The sequence below is a fragment of the Coffea arabica genome, chromosome 7c, assembly GCF_036785885.1.
Source record: "Coffea arabica cultivar ET-39 chromosome 7c, Coffea Arabica ET-39 HiFi, whole genome shotgun sequence".
NCBI classification, from domain to species: domain Eukaryota; kingdom Viridiplantae; phylum Streptophyta; class Magnoliopsida; order Gentianales; family Rubiaceae; genus Coffea; species Coffea arabica.
In genome coordinates this window covers 12,955,823-12,981,106 of record NC_092322.1, presented here as the reverse complement: position 1 = coordinate 12,981,106, position 25,284 = coordinate 12,955,823, and the positions used below count along the sequence as shown (strand labels likewise).

General features: G+C 35.3%; 4 protein-coding genes across 7 annotated transcripts; 2 read left to right on the top strand and 2 right to left on the bottom strand.

Annotated features, from left to right (window-relative positions):
- The first annotated feature begins 686 nt into the window (after positions 1-686).
- LOC140010542 (receptor-like protein EIX2) lies at positions 687-1,517 on the top strand. Its single transcript, XM_072057831.1, has one exon. It carries the CDS (start codon positions 687-689, stop codon positions 1,515-1,517), a length of 831 nt encoding a protein of 276 aa, XP_071913932.1.
- A 1,070-nt stretch (positions 1,518-2,587) lies between these two features.
- Positions 2,588-7,881, bottom strand: LOC113702452 (iron-sulfur assembly protein IscA, chloroplastic). Its single transcript, XM_027223669.2, has 3 exons — positions 7,599-7,881; positions 4,198-4,416; positions 2,588-3,011 (listed from the first exon to the last, which is right to left on the bottom strand). Exons 1-3 carry the CDS (start codon positions 7,798-7,800, stop codon positions 2,875-2,877), a joined length of 558 nt encoding a protein of 185 aa, XP_027079470.2. The 5' UTR covers positions 7,801-7,881; the 3' UTR covers positions 2,588-2,874.
- Positions 7,882-9,700: 1,819 nt separating this feature from the next.
- LOC140010143 (ras-related protein Rab7-like) lies at positions 9,701-13,110 on the bottom strand. 2 transcript variants are annotated; one of them, XM_072056534.1, is made up of 9 exons: positions 12,861-13,108; positions 12,627-12,742; positions 12,426-12,452; positions 11,870-11,969; positions 11,637-11,783; positions 10,977-11,057; positions 10,738-10,889; positions 10,551-10,580; positions 9,701-10,117 (listed from the first exon to the last, which is right to left on the bottom strand). In XM_072056534.1, the coding sequence occupies exons 1-9, from the start codon at positions 12,876-12,878 to the stop codon at positions 10,051-10,053; spliced, it is 738 nt and encodes a 245-aa protein (XP_071912635.1). In that variant the 5' UTR covers positions 12,879-13,108; the 3' UTR covers positions 9,701-10,050. The 2 variants fall into 2 exon arrangements, with proteins under 2 accessions (XP_071912635.1, XP_071912636.1); XM_072056535.1 differs by lacking the exon at positions 10,551-10,580 and having other exon boundaries at positions 12,861-13,110.
- A 5,352-nt stretch (positions 13,111-18,462) lies between these two features.
- LOC113700452 (uncharacterized) lies at positions 18,463-24,026 on the top strand. Of its 3 annotated transcripts, XM_027220904.2 has the most exons (4): positions 18,463-18,547; positions 18,664-18,880; positions 19,089-19,238; positions 23,595-24,026. In XM_027220904.2, exons 2-4 carry the CDS (start codon positions 18,669-18,671, stop codon positions 23,794-23,796), a joined length of 564 nt encoding a protein of 187 aa, XP_027076705.2. In that variant the 5' UTR covers positions 18,463-18,547; positions 18,664-18,668; the 3' UTR covers positions 23,797-24,026. The 3 variants fall into 3 exon arrangements, with proteins under 3 accessions (XP_027076705.2, XP_027076704.2, XP_027076706.2); XM_027220903.2 differs by lacking the exon at positions 18,463-18,547 and having other exon boundaries at positions 18,563-18,880; XM_027220905.2 differs by lacking the exons at positions 18,463-18,547; positions 23,595-24,026 and adding an exon at positions 19,958-20,135 and having other exon boundaries at positions 18,563-18,880.
- The last annotated feature ends 1,258 nt before the right edge of the window (positions 24,027-25,284 follow it).

Here is a 25,284-nt window from a genome sequence, read left to right as displayed (position 1 = left end):
CTTTCCAGCCTGGCTTAGTACTCAGAAAAATCTTTCGAGAATGCATATTACTAATGCAGGCATTTCGGATACAATACCTGACTGGCTTTGGGAGTTGTCTCCCCAAATTGACTGGGTGGATTCATCTAATAATCAACTAAAAGGTGTGCTTCCAAACTCACTAGAATTTGCCTTGAATGCGAATGTTGCACTGGTTGACTTGAGTTTCAATTGCTTGGAGGGTACCATCCCTTTCTGGCGTAATGTGCCCTACCTTAATCTAGCAAACAACTTGCTTTCTGCGTCGATTCCTACTAGCATAGGTCGAGGAATCCCATCACTGATATATCTGAATCTTTCTGGAAACTTTCTCAATGGTGGCATTCCAACTTCCATATCCGAGATCAAGAGCTTACAGAGACTGGATTTATCAAACAATAATCTAACTGGAGAGATCCATGACCAATGGAACCATTCTCAAGAACTTCTAGTACTTGATTTATCCATGAACAATCTTTCTGGCAATATTCCGAGTTCGATATTTTCTGTACCTAAGCTTCAATGGTTGAAGGTAAATGGCAACACGTTTTCTGGGGAACTCTCTTCTGATTTTTCTCGCTATTGGAGAGAATAAATTGACAGGGAAGATACCGACATGGATTGGAGAAAGCCTTGCATCACTATCAGAACTAAAACTAAGGTCCAACATGTTCAACAACAACATCCCTGAACAATCATGCCATCTTTCACATCTACACATCTTAGACCTTGCTGATAACATTCTCTCAGGACCTATCCTTTCATGCCTTGGCAATTTGACTAGTTTCCGTGTTAAATCCAGCTTTGAAACGGTTTCAACTTACCAACTCTACCCATTCATACCACTGATGGAGTTAGTTGTGAAGGGAAGAGAATTCAACTTATCAAACACACTTGGGCTGGTAAACAGTATAGACCTATCAAGCAATAATCTGGTTGGAACTATTCCAGAAGAAATAACAAATCTCTTGATCCTGGGTACCTTGAATTTATCCAACAACCACTTAACAGGAAAGATACCAGAAAAGATGGGAAGCTTACGCCGGTTAGAGACACTTGACCATTCATACAACCAGCTTTCTGGACAAATTCCTCCCAGCATGTTTTCCATGACACTGCTAAATCATCTTAACCTATCCCATAACAACTTGTCTGGACCCATCCCATCAACTAACCAGTTCCTAACCTTCAATGATCCATCTATTTATCAGGGTAATGCAGAGCTTTGTGGGAATCCATTGCCAACCAGGTGTAACGCGTCAAACAGTGCAGACACTGAAAACCAAGGTTATACCAGAAATGGAGACAGTGAAGATGAAAATGAAAAGGATGATGAAGTAATATCTTTTTCTGTTGGCGTGGGACTAGGATTTGTGTCTGGATTTTTGGGCGTTATTGGTAGCTTACTGCTGAACAAGGCGTGGAGAAATACCGACTTCCACTACATAGATGGTTTTCTGAAAAAAGCCTTGGCTGGTGTTGCTAAGAAACGAGACTAACAGGCAGCAGACGATGGGAAGGGATCTAGAAGGCTACTGGAAGCCTCAGGTGAATAGAAATGTAAATGGCATATTCCATTTATCCTTTTTTGCATAAAGTTCTTAATGTATTGTGAGTAATCAATATTCAAAGACGATATGCTTTTTGTTCCGAACCATGAGATCACTGAGAATGCAGTTCATAATGCTCACTTTCTTTCCAGACATGTTAAGAACCTATAAAATTGAGGTAATAGTATTTCTGAGGGTGAAGTTTATAGTCTCAAGTTAATGTTAGCTAAAACATTGGACCAATGAACCTTAGATGCTAACACATAATTCTAGCTTGCGGAAATTGTACTGACACTGAAATCATGCTCTCAAGATAGTTTGGTCAGTCCATCCAACCTAATGCAGTAATGTCTTCGTATAGCCCCTCTCCTTCCCGTTCCCCCAGCCTGGCATCTGGATCCGATTTGGATGAAATATTCCAATAACTACAGGGATTGTTAGATGGTTTCTTGCCTTGGCAAATGGGGTCAAACCATGTCCAGAATTGCTGGTTTCAGAACCAGACCATGTCTAGCTACAATTCTGCATCTAATGGAACGAAGAAAAAAACCAAAAGAATGAAAGAATGAAGTAGAACAATAGACAGAACCCAACAGAAACCAAAGGATTTGTTGGTTGCAAAATCTAGGTTCAAATCAAGTCCCTGGTCAGGCTGGAACACGGAAGATGGGTAAGAGCAGGTGTAGGAGTGGGATATTTTGTTGCACCAAAAGCATATGATTTCTACAAGGCTAATCCAAGTTGTAAGCGCTAGTGAGCTGGTTTCTATAGGTCTGAGCTAATTGAAGCTCAAAAAAGGTGTTCAGCTCAACTAGTCTGACAACACAGGTAGAATCGCAGGGTGTTAGTTCACATAATTGATGCAGTAGATAGTTTACTTCCATTTCATAGGCCTTCCAAAATGGAGAAATTCGTGACCTACATTTTCAACATCTCCCTTGCATAAAATCTTTCAGGGGATCTTTTTGCCAAACAGATTCAAACTTAAAATGCCATTTCAGGCGAAAAGACATTGGATGTGCTGCCAATTCATTTTCTTTATTTAGAGATCAAACTGAAAACATGCAGCAGCATGATGAAGTATATATAACCAAGTTCATAGGGTTACAGTATAATTATACCATTCAGCTGCAGTGACAAAGTATATGCGCTTACTGAAAACTGAAAAAATCAAAGTCCAATATTATACTTCAGATGATGAAAAGATGTTTTCCATCAAATTCCTCCTATCTGGTAAGTAACCCAACAAAGTTTCCTTAAAAGTTACATTATTTGTATACACGTTTTCTGATACACAATTTTACAGTCATGCATTAAATGATTTACCACAACCACAGGTTTGTGTAGCATTTGGATTTTGGAAAGAGAAGCCTCCCCCTATAAGTGCATCACTGTAGTCCAGCTGCATTCCAAAAACGAAGAGAAGGCTTTTGGGATCACAAACTGCATTAAAAAAAAGGAAATCAGGACATTGTGAGAAACAATTTGTTTGTGTTTGGGTGGGGGGGGGGGGGGTTATGGAAAGATACTTTAAGGGTATGGGCCACAGGAGAACATTCTAAAATGCACACAGATACAACCTTCTCATTTGCAATATAACCGATACTAATGCAACATGAATTGCATTCAGGGTCACATTTTTTCATGTTTCCTCATTTTAAGCAAGCTTCAATAAGTTCCTAACAGCAGATACAAGAGAGATGGCAAAGATTTTTGAACAAATCTCCATTGTGATCAACTGGAGCAGTTTCCTCGATACAATGGTAGATCCGTATAATTTTCCAGCTTTTATTCATATTTAGCCTTTTTGCATTTTGCTGCCTAAACAAATGAATAGCCAGAGAAGTACTTTCCATCCAAACAAACAGTATACCCACAGGACTTAGTCTCATATACTGTACTACTTTCCCCACAGATTCATATGAGATCCCAGTTATGAAATCGGTGCATCTGTTAAGCCATGACTCATGAAGCATATAACTCATTCCTGAATTTGCTACAAATTCAAGCCATTATTCTCTTGGCAATGGAAATGTATTTCCTCAAAACTCTAGGAATAATTTTGCAAAACTTTGCTTCTGTTAAGCTGATAACTTAGAAATAGAGTACACACGAGCTAAAGCAGACATGGTTCAGACATTGTCCATCAAAATCATGCAATACCCACTTATGAAGTTTCAAAGAGTATTTTGCAAGAAACCAGAAACTAGAAGTCTGATACAAAATAAAATAAATAAAAAGGACAAAATGAAAATATAAAAGCACTTTCATATCAGGCTCGAGTGGTCCTCATGGATGGATCTGATAATCACTCAGTCACCAGAAAAAAATTATAAGGCATTTCAGCTTACTTTTCGAGAAGGCCTTTTTTCACAGAAATTTCACAACAAACTATTGAGTAATCGCCTAATGTCAGAATCAAGAGAGCAAGGGAAAAGAGAAGAAAGATGTTCTATGAATGGCATTAATAGATAATTTGAAACACCATAGCAAATACTTTGATCATTGATTAGACAGAATGATTCATGTATGAAAGGTCAAAATCCAAGCATAAAGCAATTACAAACTTGCATGAGCTAGTACATCTGATGCCTTAACATGATATCTTAACATTAAGTTATTCACATACCAATAATAAAACCATTGTATTCAATAATGGAATCATCTGGCCTTGCATTTTCTCTCTTCTCAAACTCCATTGTATAAGACATGCCAGAGCATCCACCTTGCTTGACCCCAATTCTAAGACACAAATCTTCATCTCGGTCAGCTCTCATCCTATTCAAGTGCTTCAATGCATTATCTGTCAAAGTAATTGCAGGTGCAAGGCCCCCAGTAGTTGGTGGCGCTGAAAGAGAAAGAGATTGCAGATTAACAGAAGATGTAAATAATTATAAAAGGAATGGGATATGCTAAGATGTTGTACATCATTGTAATTATGCTCTCCTTGAACCATAACTAACACGAGCAAAGTTAAGTTTTGCATGGCGCAAATCTAATTGACAAATTTAAGTAATCTTATTAAAATGTGAAGATAGACATGGTTGTATATGTGGTCTCTATATTTGCTTGTAGGTGTCTGACTCCTTAAACTTTGACCAATGATATATTTCATGCACTTCAGAATATATATATATATATATATATATATATATATATATATATATATAATCACATAGCAATTGTGACTACTGTGGTTGTAATTCATGGAATTTGATTCAGCCAAACCAGATCTGATGCAATTCTATCTGGAGTTAGAAAAAGGAAGAGAACTGATGCCATAATTAAGAGATTTTGAACATTGTAGTAGCTTAACGTAATTCCTAAACTAAAGAAGGAGAACGAAGATGGATTTGCATAATTGGAGCTTTTTCAGGAAATGTAAGCTTAATATTTTCTATTTTATTTAACCAAGAGGCTGATTGTTTTTATATACTTCCATACGCTAACATAGTTGCTTAAAAATCAGCGACACTTTCACTCTTTCAAGGAAAGGTAAAATAGTCAACCACTTAATATTACCCCAAGCTTCATGACTACCAAGATTGATGAAATAAAACATCAAATGAGGAATACTTTTTAAATTATCCTCATTCAGATACAAAATCTTAAAATATAATCCCTGCAATGTATGAGAATTTGTTCAATGATTCAAATCTGCTTTCAATCAGCACGCATTTGGAGCATGGACTTTTCAAACAATTCTCAACAGTTAAGTACACTATAACATCCTGGTTGATTTGTTGTACTTAATATAAAAGTAAAGTAGTTGCTTTACCCGAATGTTTCATGCATAAATTTCAAAAACTTTGAATGGCCAGTTTATGCTTAATTGTCAAGCTTCATATTAACCACGATTACAAATAAAAATTTCTCTTATGAATTCACCAAGATATTTTATCCATCTCCCTCTTCCCTAGATGAACAGACTTCAGCACAGAAAATACCAGATCAACTCCATTTTCGCATTCTACTCAACCAACTCAGTAGACACCTCAATTACCAGATACCGCTGATACCCTAGCAAATTTGTAATCCAAAATAATCACTTTAAGAGATAGTACATTAATTCCAAAAAGACTAAATTCAGATGCCTAAAACAGTTGAGTTGATATTATTGGATGGAATAAACAGTTACACAGTCAACCACCAATGACCATGTTTAGTGTAATACCTACAAAATCATCCAAGATATTTAGAACATTGAAAACATTCTATGTAAACTATTCTAATATGGAAACAGTTGTAATATACACATTTTATTTGGATTTTTGCATGGTCTAAAGTAGCCTAGCACCAGGCATCATATCTTAATAGATCGAGACTCCCAAATCCATTTTCCATTTTCATTCTCAACTCATGAACTATAAAATCCACATTATAAGTTGAAACCCACTTCTAAGTTTGCATTAATTGACATCTGACAGAAGCTGTAGGGAGGATAAACTTCATCAACTCAACTCAAGTAACACAATTCTTTGCCTTCTTAGTTGCCCTTCACTGAAAAATATCATTCATCAGAGACCCCTATACTTCTACAGCTAACAGTGCATCAGTCAATTACAAATACTAAATAAAATTCCTCAAAAAAACATATATCTTAACATAGAAGGAATGACCTACAGGTACTCAATCCAAGTACGTGCAGGTGAGTAAAATAAATTTCTCCATCTAAAACAGTATTGTTGTCAATCAATCTAAAACAGTATTGTTGTCAATCAGCTTGGTTTGATTACCAGCATCTAACTACACACTAGACGTCAGATGTCAATCATCTTGATTTGAATTACCAGAATTTTACTACAGACTAGACATCAGCAGATATACTGCTTCTAATTAATTTATGTGAAAAAATGAAAAAAAAAAAAAACATAAAACATGATTCCCAAATAAAGGATCTAAATCAATTAATGACAGCTTGGCAGGCTCTTCCATTCCAGCGCCTGATCTTGCCTACAAAGAAATTGCCCTAGTAGCTCCGGATCTGAGCAGCTATCACTTAAACTTTTAACATGATCAACTTCCTCAGTAAAGCTAACATACTAAACTTCAGGATACAACCAGGGGATCATTAAGCATTCTATAATTCGAAGAAGTTAGAGAATACAAAAGGGTTGGAAGAAAACGAATTTGAAACCACAAAGAGTGGCACGAAATGAAATTTCACCACTCAAAATTCTGAAAATTGAGGTTTATCTGAATATTGGAATCTTTATTGCAAATTAAAAAAAGATTCTTGGTTTCATTCCTATTCCAAAATAGGGACAGTCAACTTTTCCCTGCGCTGCTACCTTGTTCTTTTTTCCCCAAACTCCCTCCACTCATCCTCTCTTCTCCTCCCTCTCCTTCATCAATCCTCTATACACATATGAGAAGAAAAGAATAAAGTAGAAGAGCAGCCACACAAGCAGACCACCTGTCGTGCCTCCTTCAGCATCTTTCACTCCCAATCATTCAATATCAAACCAGGACGGCAATGGTGCCTTCTTTTATTTGCTGTGTAAGCCAAATCCGAACAGCTCAGAAAAGGAATGATAAAGATGTTAAACTAGATTGCAGGCAGAATATTTTTGGTGTTGAGGGTCAGGCCGTCTGGCCGTCCTCAAGGCCTTCAAATTCACATAATCCCCAAAACCTTTACCTAAAATGCATCGATGTCCTAAATTCTAAAGACAATGCTCCTTGACCAAAATATGATTCTAAACTACAACTTCAGCCTTTATATCTCTCAATCTACATGTAATCAAAAGATTGTTAAGGTAATAATGATAAACTTCAGCTGAATTTTCCTAATCATAACCACAACTCCAATCATTCCAAGATCAGATTTTGTGAATACCATTCAATCTCTCAGCCGAAACCCCCAAAGGTTCATACAAACACATGACAATTCAACACAACCTAGGGTCAAAGCAAGAATCTGTTCCCCTTAAATCCCACGTGTTTCTTGTTGCATCAGCCAAAATTCACACAAAAAAATCAGCAAAAACATAAAAGCGCGTACAGATTTTCAGATGGAACAGATTTTACCTTCAACAGAAGCTGATGCTTTGATGGACAAGAAACGCTTTTTACGATTGACAAAAAGGGATGATGAAGATCTTGGAAAGGAGATTGATGCAGTAGAAGCTTGAGGAGGAAAAGGGTTGCTCGAATTCGAACTACTACTCCTCGTTACAAGCCTGCAAATCGGGTCGCATGTCCAGGCAGAAGCAGCTGAGGAGAAAGCCATTTTTGAGAAGTAGAAACTCAGGAATGGAAAGAAAGAAACATTACGGCTGCTTCTTGCCGGAGAACTATTTTTTACATTTTTATTTTTATTTTTTTAGTTTAGTAGCTCGGAATAAATCACGCGGGCCACGTGGCATTTTATTTTTCAGATATTTGTTTTTAATTTTTGAGGCCTGTGTTTGTAGAATGAGGGGATATTTTTATTTTCTTCTACCATCATAAATTCATAATCACTAATATTCATCTTGTTACTTCTGCCCCTTTTACTTTTCAAAATCTTTTTACGAAATAAGTTTCCAAATTTTAATTTTTCTAAAGTAATTGTAATTAGTAGTATTAAAGAGAAACTGAACAATCAACTATTGTTGCATGCTTTATGTAGAGAGGCCTTAAGAAACAAAACATATAAAGGCACATATTAGATAAGTTTTGAGTGTTGATAAGATAATTAAAAAGCCCCAATTTACTCTTAAATATGCATTAATGATGTTTTCTTGATGCTGCTTAACATTTCCTTGTTAATTCTTTTTGTGGTCAATAATAAGACAATTAACTCACAAAAGGCGAGATTAGTAGCGAGATAATGCCGCACTATATATTATTCTAAAATGACATTATAGAAAATTAGTTGAGATGTAAAGGCCGAATTAAGTTATGATTGGTGTAAGTGTAGTTAAATTTTACCCTTTAAATTCTTTGAAATCGAATTCGTTCCCCTTAATTACATGTTGGAGTTTCCAAGAATAGTTTACACAATTAACTTCTATTGAGTCTAAATCTTGAATTTTAAGTCTAATAGTTTATGTCACCCCTTTTTGAAAAGAGACATTGCACTTGCTTCTTTTTTTTTTTTTTTTTCTTTCCTGAGATGACTTAACAACATTAGGATTGTTGGTTTTCGACTTAACAAATAATGGTAGGGGAGTATTACACTTTTTGTTTTTTTTTTTTTTTTTTAGATTCAGTCTCGTTCGTTTGTTATTTTCTGAAGTTATTATAGAAAAATTTATTGTAACGATTTGATATATGTTAGATAAAAAGATAATTGAGAAATGTGCTTTCAGAAAAAGTAAAAATTTTGTGGTAGAAAACTACAATCATTATTTTTAATAGGTAAGCAACAAATTTCTCTGTTTGAGCCTAGATGGGATAATTTGTGCATAACAAATAAGCCAGTGAACCAAGTTAGCAAAGTCATGTGCATCCTCATTCCAGATTTGGAGTCACTTGAGGACTTTGTATGCCATCCATGATGTTTTATTGATTAATCCTAAGGGTCATTTAATTTTTCCCCTGTCTGACAATTAATTTCTCAAAAACTTCTATTCATTCAAGTCCAACAATTATTCCACTACTAGAGCCAATAACTGATTATTAATAGCATCTTACTCAACTACTTATCCTGCATAAACTTGTAATGAAACATTTAAGCACCAATAACAGCCAAATAGCATCTAATGAGTCAATGATATGGTGCTTTAAATCTGGATACCCATTTGTCTTATTCTTACAGGCAGTTAAGGTGTCATCATTCATTGTATTTGTTTTTCTTTCTCATATATTGATTATTAATAGCTAGCGTCAGTCTGAGTGTTTCCCTCTCCCCTTTCCCACATCGATTTGAGAGTGTGAGAGATCCCCCCCTTAAGGTCCATTGAGCTCCCCTTCCAGTCAGCCATTGCCTGGACAGTGGAGTTTAATGGATCCCCCTTAAAGTTGGTTGATTTTCAAGCATTGTTGAAAAAAAAAAGTTCTGTCATTCTCATCATTTCATTCATGACTTCATAACCATAGGACCATGTTTACAGTTAGTACAGAAAAACAAAATGGTCCTGAAAAAGACAAAGCAGGAAAATGAGGGGACAGGACAGGACAGGCTTACAAATGAAGCTGTAATCAGATTATGATGAAGAATAATGAGATATCTTATTCATGGTTCAACAATTGTTGTTGAATTCATCTCCCAGAATTTGAAGTAGAGATAACACAATGGACATTTCCTAAGAACTCCTGCGCCCTGCAATTGTATGCAAGTACCTAGATGGCAAAACTTGGCTGAATTCTTTAAGAATTGTACAACAACTTCGGACTTCTTTGCTACTACAAAACATTTTTGTAGTCAGCATTTGGCTGGCTAGGTTGAACTGATAAAGAAAACAAGAGAGTGTTGTACAGAGATCATGAAACACCAAAGAATGAAGTAATAAACTGTAATGTCGTCAACTGGACTGGTCAATGTTGGCTAGCAAAGTTAGCATGCACATCCTCCCCTCTGCTGCTCAACTCCTGAAAGGGATTCTGGTATTCTTGGGAGGTCACTGCAAAAAATGACCAGTGCATCAAATGCCTTGTGAGACAAATAAGTTGAACAAGTCCTCCTTTGTTAGTTCTAAGAGATAAAGAAAGGAGCTGGATAAGTAGGATAAAGAGGAGCATCTCATATTTGTGCAAAATTATGAAAACTTTATGATAAGAAGACTTATGATAATGCATGGAAGTGTATGACTTGTAGAATTCTACAATGTTATCAGTGATCAGAGCACTGCACAACCTGAATCATCATTTTCTTGATGGCCATTCAGTGAGTTTTCATGTATATTTCTTATTTTGAGGAACCATGGTTCCATGTCCTCCAATAGTTCAGGCTAATATCATGGGATTGGTCTATATCTAGTAGCTGTGGAATTTAAAATGTACATGCTGCAAAGATTATGGATAAGGCTGATGTAGTACAAAATTTGATACACTCACCAGTAAGATGGTATCTCTTGATCTGGCCAACTAAAACAAAAGAGATTGTCCAATTCAAAAGCAAAAGAAATGTGAATTTAGCGATAAAATCAAGGAATAAAAGTTACAGAACTTTGCAGTAGATGCATAAAACAAAGTTTCATAAGGCAGGATACACAATGGAAAGAATACGTCAGATTATACTTACATGTCCTGCCCATGGTCATGTTCATATGCAAGAGCAATTCTAGCAATGGAAGTGAATGCATGATCAACATTGTAATCTTCTTTAGCTGAGGTTTCATAATAAGGTATATTTCCTCTGGAAGCACACCAGTCCTTAACAGTCATCTCAGGTACCTGCAGTTGTGGATGATCTACAGACTCAAACTGGCAGCAAAGTTTTTCATTTTTCTCTTGAATTTCTTATTGAATTTGTTTTCTTACCGCTTGGCTCCTCCCATAATTCACATCGACCTTGTTTCCAATCAACACAAAAGGAAAGGACTCAGGATTGACAGGATCTGCCTGTAGCCACGTAAAGAGAAAATTGTTGACAAAAAGAGATTAAACTGGAAGAGCTGGACTGCGTTTGTCTGAGAATTAATGGTACCAGAAATTACCTCAATACCTTCTAAAAGACAAAGTAACAACTGGTCAAGCAGAAGGATTCCAAAAAAGTTGATCTTACATAACATAATGCACAAAAAAGTGATGAACAGACTTGATTCTCTTTAAATCTTGCAATTAAGTAACATAAAGTTAGCCAGTATCTTGGACAAAGTTTTGTGGTCTGGCCCCAAAAAGAAATAAAAGGTAGCGTGGGAATCACAGCAGATCCTTTTGGTTTTGTGTTCTGCATAATACATGGAGTCCACATTAACACAAATTCTTGGATCATTCTAGCAATTAGTACCAGTTAACGACTTAACATGTCATCTCCATTTCGATTAACAAGGTTAAAGAATGCCCCTCAAACATAACCAAAACCAAAATGGAGAATTTCATGCTGATGCAGGATCTTGAAAGGGGAAGGTTACACAGTCATACATTTGCATACTGAAAAAAAAAAATTCTCAACAACAGATTTCCGGATTCATTGATCACCTGCTTGAGAAACTCTGCATGCCAATTTTGAAGGGTTTCAAAAGATCTGAGTAGATTGACATCAAACACGAGTACGCAACAATCTGCTCCCCTGTAAAATGCAGCACCAAGGCTGTGAAATCTTTCTTGTCCTGCTGTATCCCATATCTGTTCAAATTTCGACCTTTAGCCTAACAGATTCTCCAAAAGTTCATCTCAGAAAAACAAGGGAGCTGGTTTGAATAATCACTCACTTGCAAGGTAACTAGTTTGTCATCAATCTGTATCTCTTTGGTGGAAAAATCAGCACCAATTGTTGCTTTGTATTGATGTGTAAACTTTTTATGTACATATCTATTCAGTAGTTAATGAAACCACTAGTTGAATGTAAAGGCCTGGCCTAAATGAACGCATACAAGAAGTTAAAAATTTTTCTTAGAAACTTAAAATGGAAATGCCTTCGTATCCTATAGCAATTTGTTGCATAGTTCAACAATTACATTTTGTTTCAATGCACCATATATTGGGAAAAAAAGAGTATGTGGTTCATTAGGATGCAAAATTAGGGCAAATGAATAGTCATTAGTTGACTGTCATGATCAAGTTGTTGAAGGTAACACTAGTGATCAAAATAACTGACAGCTGATAGAAAACAGAAGCAATTTTTGCAAAGGTTTGGTCAATCCAGAATTTTGTCAAGTAACAGCAATGCATATATCCAAAGCAGTTGTTATTGACAACTAATACAAACATGCATAATGGACAAGAAACTTCTTGTACTGCCTATTGAACTAATGATAACAAGGATACTGATTCATCAAAGATGTCTTTCCCACCCTGAAAGCTCGATAACAAAAGCTCACGCATTAGACCAGAAACAAGCATGAAGTTACAATATTAGCTTTTGACTAGAAAAAAGTTCTAAAAATGGACCAAAAAAAGAAAAAACAAGATTAGGGGAAAATAAAAGATCAGACAGAAAATAAAGTAGAGAAAGTTTAAATTATTTACCCGCTATCCCCGATAACAATTATCTTAAGCAAACTCCTTTTCCGGATGGACATAGCAGTGTTTTTCAAAGTCTTTTTGAGTGTCTGAGGACTTGGTATGTTGCTGGCTTTGCTTTGCTGTTGTTTCCAAAGAGTTGGACAAAAAAATTTGGATAAGCTATCAAAGTACAAATAGTTCAAGAACAAAAAAGGCAGCCACTTTCTGCAACTTCCACAAGCTTCTTGTTGATAGTACCTGCTTTTTTCTCATCATCTGTAGGTAGGGCGGTCAGGCATGTGAATTTCATTAAGCATGTCAAATCTTCTACCTGCCAGCAGAGCTAGATTTTTTAGTGTCATGTGAAACGAATAGGTTCTCTTCTTGATTGTTTGATGAAGAATCGTGCATCCCATGATTCAATCTTTTATGCTTTTGTTTGGGGGAAAATATAGATCTTCTTGGTTCAATTATTTGAATGGTTGTTCATTGGTAAATGACATTGGCAAATGACTTCTCAGAACTGTTGTTTAATCATTTTGAGTTTGGAATGGTTGCCATGTCTTTTCCTGTTCCTGGCACAAATTCTCTATTTTAATCATGGGTCCAACCATCATTCTTGAATATTCTTTGCTTGCCTTGGCCTAAATCAAGTTCATGTGATAAAAGAGTACCACTAACTCATTGATAACTTACGAGAGTATTTTGGAACTTTTGAAGTGATTAGAAAATTCAAAAGCACGAAAATAATGAAAAAGATTTTCTGTTTGCTCCCATAGAAAGCTATGTGTACTCAAAGTTAATTGTCTCAGTGTCGCATATATATCAATTATGTTGAACAGAACAATTGTCAAAACATGCTGTTTGATGATTTGGATGCATGAAAAAGAACTAACTTAAGCTTGAGTTTAATGCCAAAATTACTCTTACAAACTTCACATGTATCTGGATCCGTTCTCTGGATATACCATATTACCTTATGGAATATCTTTTACTCCTGCACTATGGGATACACGACGACTTAAACGACAAAAACAAAATAAGGAATGACACACCCCATTGATTGATTTTGAAAGTTCCATATTTATATCTGTCATTTTAGGAAATGTGATGGTTTTAAGTCTGTTTTTCGTAGGTTGACTCATAACTTATATGAATATATTGCAATACACAGATTTGTGCCAAGTAAAACTAGGCTGCATTTCATACAAGCTGTTGAGGATTGCTTGTATAAACTTTTGCATCTCTCGAAGGTCAGCATTCTTTTTCACCAACACACCGGAACTCCAGTGTGATTGGAAAGTTCATCAGGTTATAAATATGCTTCCCTTGCCTGTTCATATGTGCAAGTCAAAGTATAGGAAATTGATTGACTAGTTATCTGCAGAGGAAATCAAGTGGCATCCAGGAAAATTATGGTCCCTCCCACATCAGTTTGGACGTGGGTTCCTTAGCTTGGGTTTAAGGTTCATAGGACCCTCGTTCAGTTACCAATTCGCTGGACGTGGATTTCTTGTGGGGTGTCCTTAGATTACTCTTAATGGATCGTTTAGCCGCTGATTTTCTGAGTGTTTCTAATCTAATTGGGTGTGTGTGTTTCTATCTCTCCAAAGAAGAAAATTATGGACCATTTCAATTGTGTGACTCTTTCTGATTCTTCAATCAAATGCTGGGCTTTCAACTTTTTATGTTTCCCTTGTAGTGACATCTTTGTCCTATTTCTGATGTTATGAAGATCCTTTACCAGATGGGCTATTCAAGAAATGATCAAAAATGGAGTGAACCATAAAAAATTCTAAAGCATCTGTACATTATTTGTGTTGGCCAACATGATTGCTGATTCTTTTGGCTTAGATCAGATTGCTTTAGGGTCAAGTATTAGATTAAATTAAAAGTTTGTGAATATAGAAGTCCTCTGAGACTTTAAGCAAAAAAAAAAAAAAAAAAAAATTAGAAGAGATGAATTTAGATTCCAAAGAGTCACCAATCAGTTACTAATATATTTCTTAGGTGCCAATGGAAAATATTCCAAATAGATTTAGTGTATCACTTCAATCAACTAAAGTTTGTAGTTTAAAACTTAGGACGCTTAATACTACTTTTGTATAATTTCGTAACCAAAACTTTTTTTGAGGATGTTTCCGATGATTGCGTGTATTTCAAAGAATTATCTTAAAACTTTTGTTCTGCAACTTTTATTGAAATTTTTACCTTGAAAGCTATCCATCCATCTATATACTTTTTCACTTTCATAAACTTATTGAACAAATTTTTTAAAGTGTAAAACCAATTTTTATAGATAATAATTGTAAATTTTTTTATTATTTGTTCACATATAAAATGTGCCTTGATATTTATAGTTTTTAAGTAAAATGCTTTCACACGCACGAGAAGTGTCACATGAGGTCCAATAGACATGGGGTCGCTGAATCTAGGCACTCGCATTTGAATATTTGATTGGGCTGCAAAAGCCTCAAGTCTTGAATAGGTCTACGCGGCTTATTTTAGGTGTAATTGGATTCAATTTCAACATAGTCCTTAGCCCAAAAACCACGAAGTCAAGATTGCATCAACTTGAGGTCCCAAGTCAGATGGACTGCAGACGGCAAGGCCCTTTCCACCCTTAATTCTTTTTTTTTTTTAAGATTACGACAGACAACAATAGTACTCATATATTTTTGAGTGAAAGGCCAAAAATACGGTATGGATTAGTCATTAAACTTTTTTTTGTGACCATAAATTGGCAAAAACGGGGCTACTGAGGTCATTTTGTCAAATTCTACAGGTAAAAGATCAGTTTGCCAAAATGGTTATTGATTGGTAGAATTTGACAAAATTACCTCAGTCGCCTGTTTTGCCAATTTAGTGACATTTGTGTTTACAAAAAAAAAAATGTCTAATTACTGATCTGTGCCATACTTAATAGTTTAGTGACCTTTTTGGTTATTCATTTTATATTTTTATATGAGTAAATTTTATATACACTAACAATGTATACACTATATATCATCGTTAGATGAATGCCCCCACATAAGTAAAATTTCAATTTGTAATTCAAATTTAACACATGGGAGACGTTCATCTAAACATGACAATGTATACACGATCGATCAGTCAGTGTATAAAAAATTAATCCTTTTTACATTGAAAACTCCAATTCGTTCATGCAGAATTGGAAGACATAACCTACCTTTAAACCATACAAGTGCACTATTGCGCGTTCTAAAATTTTCACGAATCTACAAAACACTGCTTCTCTTGCAAACAAACGCCTGAACAAACTTGAACTCCCGGCTTGATATATACTGGCCGGGGTTATAAGGGACCCCTCTTTAGCCTTTGTGACAAAGTCCAATCTTCACCTTTTGATTAAGTGAAGAAGAGGTTTTTATTCAACTCTTAAATTTCTCCTTTTCTCATCTAAAAGTTCAAATTCTACATTGACCCTTGAAGAAACGGAGACAGAAGAAACCTCCACTTGGATTGACAATTGAGTCATCTGAGGGCATATAATAATATCATTCTATATGGTTCATTTTTGGAACCCTACCCAAGAGATTTCCGGGTTTCCACAAACAGGAAATAATGGATAAGTCTGCCAAGTTATTTTTGTCAAGGTTTAGTCAAGACATGCAGCAGCCTAAAAAAGAAATGCAGCAGCCTCAAAACCTTGCTGGCTTCCTCACTTCTCAGCTCTTTCTCAACTCACATCAGTTATCAGGCTTTCCACTTCCCATTTTCTACTTACTTTTGGCATGATGTGGCCTAGCACCTTTACAGTTTGCAGAATTTTGGTTTGCAATCATTTCTTACTCTTTTACTCAACGCTTTCTTGACTATATTACTGCAACAATTTAAAGCAAAGGCCACATATTAATCTATCTTCAGAGTAACTAAATTTCTTGATTTTCCCAGTTTGACAAGCCCAATTTGGAACGTGCCATGAACTAAAAGACTGCCAAAAATTTACTAGTTTACACATACTAGTAGTAGCTAGCTAGTAGGGCAATGAATGTATGTGCAATTTAGAGACTTTTTTTTTTTGGTGTTCGTTGCTAACTAATTAAGGTAAAATTATGATCTTTGATTTAATGATCGAGTTAATCCTTAATGCTATTCTATTAAAATAGTGGTTACCTTGTTAGTTTAGTCATTTATTCAACTCCAGTGCACGAAAAAGAAATATTAATATTCCTTGTGAAAATGAAAGAGTGGACATTAGAAAATTATGGTCCTTCCTTGACAGTTTTTTTGAGAAGGACATTTCTTAAGAGCAATAATGAAAATCTAAGAAGTGACACAAGATTTTGCCACCTCACCAACACACCCTGTGAAAACCCTCAAACGTGACAGATCAGGATTTGCAGACCATCTCTATTCAGATGGCAGGTGGGCCATTGGTGCCCTAGCTTCTAAGGTGCTTCCAAAGTCCATTGAAGAAAAATGGTAGCCGGAAGTCACGGTTACCTTAGCTGATTTTGTCACTCAAAGTTGGAGATATATATATACATATAGACACAATTGTTGGTGATATTTTGATGTCTTGGTAATTTTGTTGCATTCTCTGCACCAAGTCAATCTACATCACTTACTACATATTCTGCCAAATTCAGAAACACAATCAGCTTTATGACTGTAAGTAACTCAATTGAACATTATTTTGCAGCTTGAACATTATTGTGCATGTACTGAGATTGACAAAGTCCAAACAATTGCATAAATTTCTTGATCAAATTAATGGTTGGTATTGTTAATCAAATTTGATCTTTTGCCTATATATAACTTATTATATTACAATAAAATGACTGAGATTGATTTCCTAAAGAAATTTTGCCTTGTTTGGATTGCGATTTTTCGTCGGAAAATTACGTCGTTTTCCGTGATCACATTTCTCTATTACTTTTTTTCCCTCACATGCATCAAATCGCTGCAGTATTTTTTCCATAAAAAATCATGAAAAATGCAATCCAAACACAAATCTCTAAATATTGGAGAGAGTCCTGATCATAAATCATTCACATCTTTCGTAGAAGACCCCAGGTCAGCTATATGACATCATCCCATGGGCACATATGATCCACTGCTTGTCAACCGCGCAATAAAATCAGCACCTTCATCCCATCCCCCCACGAATGTGTATACGAAGCTGCAACATGGAAAATCAAGCCAGGAAAATTCTTAGCAGGCGCAGCAATAAGGACTAATTCAACTTTTGGACCCTTCAAGTTTTTATTCATTCACGTTTTGTCTCTTCAGCATTTGTTTAGAGCACATTGCACCTTTGACATAACAACAACAACTACTACTACTATTACATTGTAATTTTGAATTTTCATTATTTTACACAAAAATTATCAATTGATTTCAAACTGCCCTCATCTCACGCATTATTATTTATTACTGATGATATACAAATTACATGTGCTTTTATGCCACGACACTTTTTGTTTCCAATGCTGAAAGCGAGCAGTAATCTTTGATAATTCCAAAATGAAACCGAGTAACATTGGATGTTTTTATCTATTGCCATCAACAATATAAGCCTTTGAGGGCCATCAAAATGAATCTTTAACTTGTAGGTCGGTGGTTCAAATCTGAAGAGCGTGCTACAGCACTCCTTTAGTCTAAATAGGTCCGTTTTTCATCTAAACTCTTATATAATCCAGTTAGATTTCCCCTCCCATGTAGAATAAGATGCTTAGTGTAGATGTTGTCAATTGACCAGAAAAAATAAATAAATAAAGGAACCCTTATTTTAGTAAGTAGAGAATGCTAATTATACAAGATAAAAGTATTGGGTGCTAGGTGGAAATTGCAAAAGACATTAGGGAGTGCAAACTTAAATTAGCCCCAGCTGTAGAATATTACTACTTGTAGCATTCACTATTTGAAGCAACACAAGGAGCAAGCTGGCTAGTCATCGTCCTCCAATCACCCAACCCCAGGTCTTCATACCAGCAAGACTTTTTCTCTTCTAGTCTACACTAAAACACTTTTCTCTCCTCAGTTCAAGAAATGGATGCTTCCCTCTGTATGTTTCCTAACCCTAACCCTACTGCAGGAGTCATGCCAGATAATTCACAACATGTTGATCATCATCAACATCATCAGACTTCATCGGAGTTCCAATTTTCTGATTATTTCATGATGCAAGATTATTACAGCTTCGATCAGGATGCTCATTTAGCTTCTCAAAATACGGTCGACCAATACCAGCAAAATGTTGCCAGCAATATCACGGTTGAATCCAATCATCCTTCTGCAACAGCTAGCAACATGCAAGTCATCTTATCCCTCTGCAGATAACAAGAAGTCCATGGATACGACCGCCCCATTTGTCAAGATCCCAGTTTATTTTATTTTATTCTATTCCATTTTTTGAGTTTTTCATGTCGTTCTGCTGCAAGTAACATATACTATGATTAACAGGATGAATATTGAAAATCTGTTGCTCAGAAATATGATTTTTTTTTTAATTTTCTTTAGGAAACAGAAAAGCGGAATAACGAAGAAAAGGGCAGTGGACATGGGGCGTAAAGTAGCATTTCGAACTAAATCGAAGCTGGATGTCATGGATGACGGCTACAAATGGAGGAAATACGGGAAAAAGATGGTCAAGAACAGCCCAAATCCAAGGTAAATGGTACCCTAAATCTATGTGTATATGTGTTTTTTCAAAATTAAAATCCTTTTTTCTTCCATCATTCTTCTTGTGCATTAGTAATTTAAGGCCATGATTATCAATTTGTTAATAATAGACGTCATTTCATAGAACATAAACCAAATCAAACACCATATCTACTTAAGCTTGTCAAATAATCTAAACAAGTTTGTTTATCGTGTTTTTAACGTTGTTTTTTGTAGGTAATCTCCTAAATATATGTATTGGTAATATCAGCTAATCAGCTTTAGACGATTCTACAAAATCAAAGATTAATTCCTTTTTAATCCCCGACTCTACGCCAGGTGCAATTGGTATTGATAGAGATGCAGTAGTTATAAATATAGAGATTTAGCCCATGTCTTGAATTGATTAAGCCGTGTAAGAACAAGATATGCATATAGAGCGGTCAAACTAAATCTATATTGTGCAAAGTTGTTTTTAATCAGGTAATTTCGTCCCCTCTCGTTGCTTCCATGCATACTCACTGATCGTACTGATACACAATCCAACAAAAAAGTCCACAAAGATTTCATAAAATGTCCATGCATATTAAGAAACACCAAACAACAAGAGGATTGTCATGGCATAAATTCTATTATTGTTGGATTTAATCATATTTCTTTTAACCCCAAAAGCATAATTTGAGAGAAGGAAGTAATTGACCTCAACTTATTTTGATGTGATGAACCAGATGCACCATGCTGATGATCTCAAGTGTTTTCCTCAAGAACTGGAAATGAATTATTTCTCTATGTAACTTTGTTGATTTATAGCATAGCGTAACTTTTGTCGGACCTACACATCAAACACCACATGCCTTAGAAAGAATATGTAAAACAAGTTGAAGCAATCATATGTACCTTTTTCCCTTTCTTTCTTTTCATCATTCTTTTTGTGCAGAATGGATGGGAACTTTTTGGAAATAACAAGTTGAAATTTAAAAAAAAAAAAAAAAAAAAAGAATGGTCTCATCTCTTCTATGATTAATCTCGGCTTAAAGAGCTTTTCTTTCTTTCAATCATAAAGAAGAATTGTTTAGTCTCACTTAAATTTCTGCAGCAAACCTTTTCTTTTCGTTTTTGAGAAATCATATACCTCACTAGTAACATCTTAGTGTAATCTGAATCTATTGAGATTTTCCTTAAATGATTCATATTCAACCCTTAATATGATCTATGAGCTAGGCAAGTATTAACTAAGTTGATAAAATTTTGATACACTCAGTGCAAACGAGTTATACCATACTAGTTTCCTCCCATGTAATTAAATATGACATCAATATGAGGTTAAATTAAAGCATCAAATTTGAATATAATTTCAAACACTCTTAAAAGCCTATTGTCTTCACACATCTCAAAGTCTGTACGACATTTGAAAAATCATATCCACAACTTCTATTCATTGACAAACAAAGTTTTTATCTACCCATTTGTCCACATATAATCATTCTCAACACTATCAAGATTAGATTTCTTTGATCTGAAATACTTGATTTTTTACTTTCTTATTTGTGCAAAACAAAGTACCCGGAATCGAATTACCGTATACTGCTAAACATAAATGCATGTCCCATCCGTGAATGTAGATCATTGTGCTTTTAAACTTATTATGAGCCTCTCATTCTCTTGAAGGAATAAGAACCAAGTATTAATCCATGCACCATTTAGTGACGTAAATGAGATGACATCATAGGCCAGTTATGGATAAACATTGGGTGATTGCTATCCATCCCAAAGAGTTCCTTCGTTTTCTTGTACAGTGGAGCAGCAAAACTTGCCGTAATGTGTGCAAGTTGTAGGTTATCTGAGTGGGTTATCTTGTACAGTGGCAGACAAATTCCGATCAAACTTTAGATGGATCATGGATGGGGGCTGGGGAATGTTGAAATCCACTACGTTCCCAGGCTTCAGTTACCATGCTATTTGTGGTGCTTCTCCGATCACCGGCATATGTTGAAGGTTATCTGAGTCAAAATTGACCCCAGCTGCCATGAATGACCGAGATGCCTTTTAATGGTTTAGGTTGATGAAGTAAATTAGAGCCAGTTATTTACCCAAAGAGATTTGGCTTCTTTTGCATAAGTTTGGGGATATTTTGGCTAATATGTGTTAGAAGCATGATCTAAAATAAGGGTTTGTGCAACAAGTGCTCACTAAAGCTTGTTAAGAAGGGTTTGTTATGAAGATTTTTACGTGTTAAATTCTTTAAAAAAGTAGGGCTAAACCAAGAAAGTGTCTAGAAGACAAAATCTGAGTTTGCGAGTCTAAATAGTAAACTTAATGCAAAGTAGATGTACTACTGACTAATGCCCAGAGGACATCTACTAGAAAGCCGTTAAAATAACTAGGTTTGACAAGGTAGGGAAGGATGGTTATGAACTTGATTTAGGACAGCTTTTGAATTGTTGAAAAGGGCTATTTTATGTTTATGTCGCAAAAATGACTTGTGAATATTAGTGTTTGAAACTCAAAGGCAGTCAATACCCTCTCATGCAACTTAATATAGTTTTGTCTTAAGTAATATCAATCTACCAAATATTTAGAAAAGTCTAATTTTGGTCCACATTGAATATGAGATACCTTTAATGTTCTTTTATATCCTCCAAATCGTATGATTGATGCGCAAACATAGTTCCTACACAACTGTAAACTGGTCAAAGGAGTAACTCTTAAGCTTCTAGAATATCTTGTAGGATCAACCTCTTCTTATTTCATAGTGGAGAAAGTTTTCGAGAGAAAGATGAGTTAGGTGGTTTTGGAGGAGGGAATAGAAGTGATATGTTCGGGTTCGAACTCTCCCACTTAAGTTAAACACTGAATTGAAACATTGTATGGACTATCCCTAATTCAAATTGCATAAGAATTAATTGCCTTATCTAAGGTTAATTAGCTCCTTAGACCTCAAGATTTTTGTGAAACTTTAACAAGACGAATTGGTAATCAAGCTTAGTGTCGTCATGGATGATTAGTCTAAAAGAGATTATGATGAAGATCATGCTATATTAAATGGACAGGTCTAAGTATTCACAAAAGAAAGGAAAGGTCTAAGTATTCATAAAGAGAGGAAATGCCAAAGTCGGGGCCTCATTCAAGAGCAGAGTTTTCTTCTTCTAGGAAAGGTTCAAATTGGGAAAGCAAAATTTGCAGCAGATAATTGAAGAAGCTAAACTACGGCCATCTCTCATATTTGCCGAAATTAAGCGTAGATTTGTAGCTCTATTTGTGCCTTGTTTACTTCTTCTTTTTAGTTTATCTTTCATTACATTCTTTTACTGAACATATTAGTATAAATGATGTGATTTGGATGCATATTAGATAATGCTTTCAAAATTTGATTGGTTAATGAAAGAGTTCTATGACCATATATGCAAATAAGCCTTAGCGCATCTCACATAAGACTTGTTTCCTTTCGACAATTTCTTTCATTCATGTTAACCATATTTCTGGAAAAACTAAACCTGTCCTGATTATAGGGGCAACCCCTTGTTCCACTATTCTATTTATTCTTTATCAAGCTGACCTTGGTTAATATTCTCATGAAAGCATGCCACTTTTACCTCAATATCAAGGTTCAAAGCACTGATAGTGATACTGGGAAAATTAATTGACTTGTTCAACCACATTTGTGGCTGCACATTACCTGTTCGTCCTTTGACTCCTTGAGTGTGATGGTGTTGAGAGGTCCATTTGCACTAAATGACACTTTCAAGGCGGACTATAGACTTTCATGCACCAAAGTCGTCGTCTCATTCATGCTTCAGCTCTGTACTCTTCCAACATTTGGACATAGCAATTAGAATTTTCCTTTTCTAATTGATACCCCATCAATACTGATTAATCTGCCCTACCATCTTGTTTTCATTAACTAGACCTTGTAAACTAAATTTCAGAAAAAGCCAAAAAGCACACTATACATGAACTTGCCAAGTACATGCCATTCCCATTAGTTTCTGCCAGAAAAAATGTGGGAAGCCCTTTTAACTCGTCGGTTTTCAATTTTTATTTTTTTCTTTAAATATTATGCGGAATATTTATCCTTCCCTGGTCTGTTTCTGTGCTTTTGCCTCCATAATGATGGTTGTTTTAGACTCTGGTTTTTTTCCAACTGAGTAAACTCTTAAAAGTTTCTCATAGAATCCTTCGGATGCTTGGGATGAGTCATAGATTAACAAGTTACTCGTTCAAGTCAGCAACAAAAACACATTTCTTATCTCTCAATTGATCTTCTTTTAATTCTCTGGTCCTTCTTTTCTACTACTAACAGTTATTGCTTGTTGCAAGAAATTATAAGTGTAAGTAGATTCTGACAGAAGATTAACCCCTGAACAGGAACTATTTCAAGTGTTCAAGTGGAGGATGCCATGTGAAGAAAAGGGTAGAAAGAGATAGAGATGACCCATCTTATGTGATAACAACATATGAAGGAGTTCACAACCATGAGAGTCCTTGTGTAGTCTACCATTTGCCTCCCATGATGCCAATGGGTGGATTCTCCTTACAAGAATCCTATACTCCTTCCTCTTCTTCATAGTTTGTTGCATCTAGGAGCAAAAGATGATTTTCATAGAGAAGTTTGAATTATGTATGTTACTTTGATAGGTAATATTGTGAAGATGGGACTGATCTCCTGTTGCTGACTGAGCAGCATGTTAGCAAATTTGTGTATAAGAAGCCCAGGTTGTTTCTTATAGATATCTGATACAGTGAAAATATTATTATAGGTGAATAAGAAACATTTGACAACATTTGTTTACAACAAAACTCATGTGGCAGACATGCTTTGTGTTTCTTGCACCACCAGGTTATATACAAAATGGTTTAGCAACTTCAAACCTGTCTCATATATACCGGAACAACATAGTGGTTGGATTAATTGGCATACATGGAAGAGTTTAGATACCAGGCATAATTTTGGAAACCTCCCCTAAGTTTATTGAAAACTTCACTGAGCTCCATCCAAGTTTTAAATAGTACACCTACCTCCCTTGATTTGGTAGTTTTAGTAACTAAAATTTAATGTAACATTGATTTGGTTAAAAAATTTAAATGAGTACCTTCAATGTCCTCATAGATTAACATTTAATTTGCTTTCCTAAATAATTGTAAAGTAATTTAGCATAATTATAAGGAACAGGTACTAAGTTTTCCAGTCCCCTATATATTGTACGATAGGCAACTATGACAATGGAGAAGAGAGTGTTGCCATAATTTTTTTTACACTTTCCGGATTTTTCATGTGGTGAAACTACCATAGTTTCATAGTAGTTTTGGACCTTTCGTTTTGAGTTATTGTTGACTTTAATACCAAAAATACAAAAAGATCATCAAAAAAATTGGATCGCATTCGAAGTTAACTTGTCAAAAAGATCGTTAATGTAAATGACATTTAGATACAATAGATGCCCGGACCACTATTGGTAGCTACATGATTTGGTTGGCAAAATATAAATAGGAGGAATTAGAAGGGGAAGAAAGAAAAAAAAAGAATAATCTTAAACTAGGTGTGCAAACGAGTCGAGTCAAATCGATTTTTGGTCTAATCGAGTAAAGCCTCAAAATGTCAAACTCTAACTTGAGCTTAAAAAAGTTTAAAAAATAATTATTTTATCTTTAAAAAATAAATAAAATAATATTTTTCTTAACAAATAATAAAATATTATGGATATATATATAATTTTACTATTAAAATAAAAAATATATATATTCGAGTTCGAGTCAGCTCGCAAGCTAACAAACTTAATATTTTTAAACTCGAGTCCGAACTCGAGCGCTAACAAGTTTAGTATTTTTGAACTCGAGTCCCAGTTCGAGCTCGGACTCGAGCCGCTTGTGATCAACTCACGAACGGCTCGATTCATTTGCATCCCTATCTTAAACCCATTCTTGATGTAAGCATTCCAATGAATAAAGGAGTTTCATTAAAATGTTAATACTACTATTGTCATTTCAAATGAAGTAGGAGGCGAGTATAATTTTTAAAAATTGTAGTACTTAGTAAAATTATCAAAAAGCTTAAGGG

Bases quoted from the DNA above. Each gene is read 5' to 3' on its own strand.
- LOC140010542 (XM_072057831.1), top strand. From the start codon at position 687: ATGTTCAACAACAACATCCCTGAACAATCATGCCATCTTTCACATCTA.
- LOC113702452 (XM_027223669.2), bottom strand. From the start codon at position 7,800: ATGGCTTTCTCCTCAGCTGCTTCTGCCTGGACATGCGACCCGATTTGC. The intron at 4,417-7,598 runs GTAAAATCTGTT...TTTCTCTTTCAG, and splicing joins AGCATCAGCTTCTGTTGAAG to CGCCACCAACTACTGGGGGC. The intron at 3,012-4,197 runs GTATGTGAATAA...TTTTTAATGCAG, and splicing joins ATACAATGGTTTTATTATTG to TTTGTGATCCCAAAAGCCTT.
- LOC140010143 (XM_072056534.1), bottom strand. The intron at 10,890-10,976 runs GTAAGAAAACAA...CCACAACTGCAG, and splicing joins ATTATGGGAGGAGCCAAGCG to GTACCTGAGATGACTGTTAA. The intron at 10,118-10,550 runs GTGAGTGTATCA...CATTTTTTGCAG, and splicing joins CAAGAGATACCATCTTACTG to TGACCTCCCAAGAATACCAG.
- LOC113700452 (XM_027220903.2), top strand. From the start codon at position 18,618: ATGGATGCTTCCCTCTGTATGTTTCCTAACCCTAACCCTACTGCAGGA. The intron at 18,881-19,088 runs GCAAGTCATCTT...AATTTTCTTTAG, and splicing joins TCTGCAACAGCTAGCAACAT to GAAACAGAAAAGCGGAATAA. The intron at 19,239-23,594 runs GTAAATGGTACC...ACCCCTGAACAG, and splicing joins AAGAACAGCCCAAATCCAAG to GAACTATTTCAAGTGTTCAA.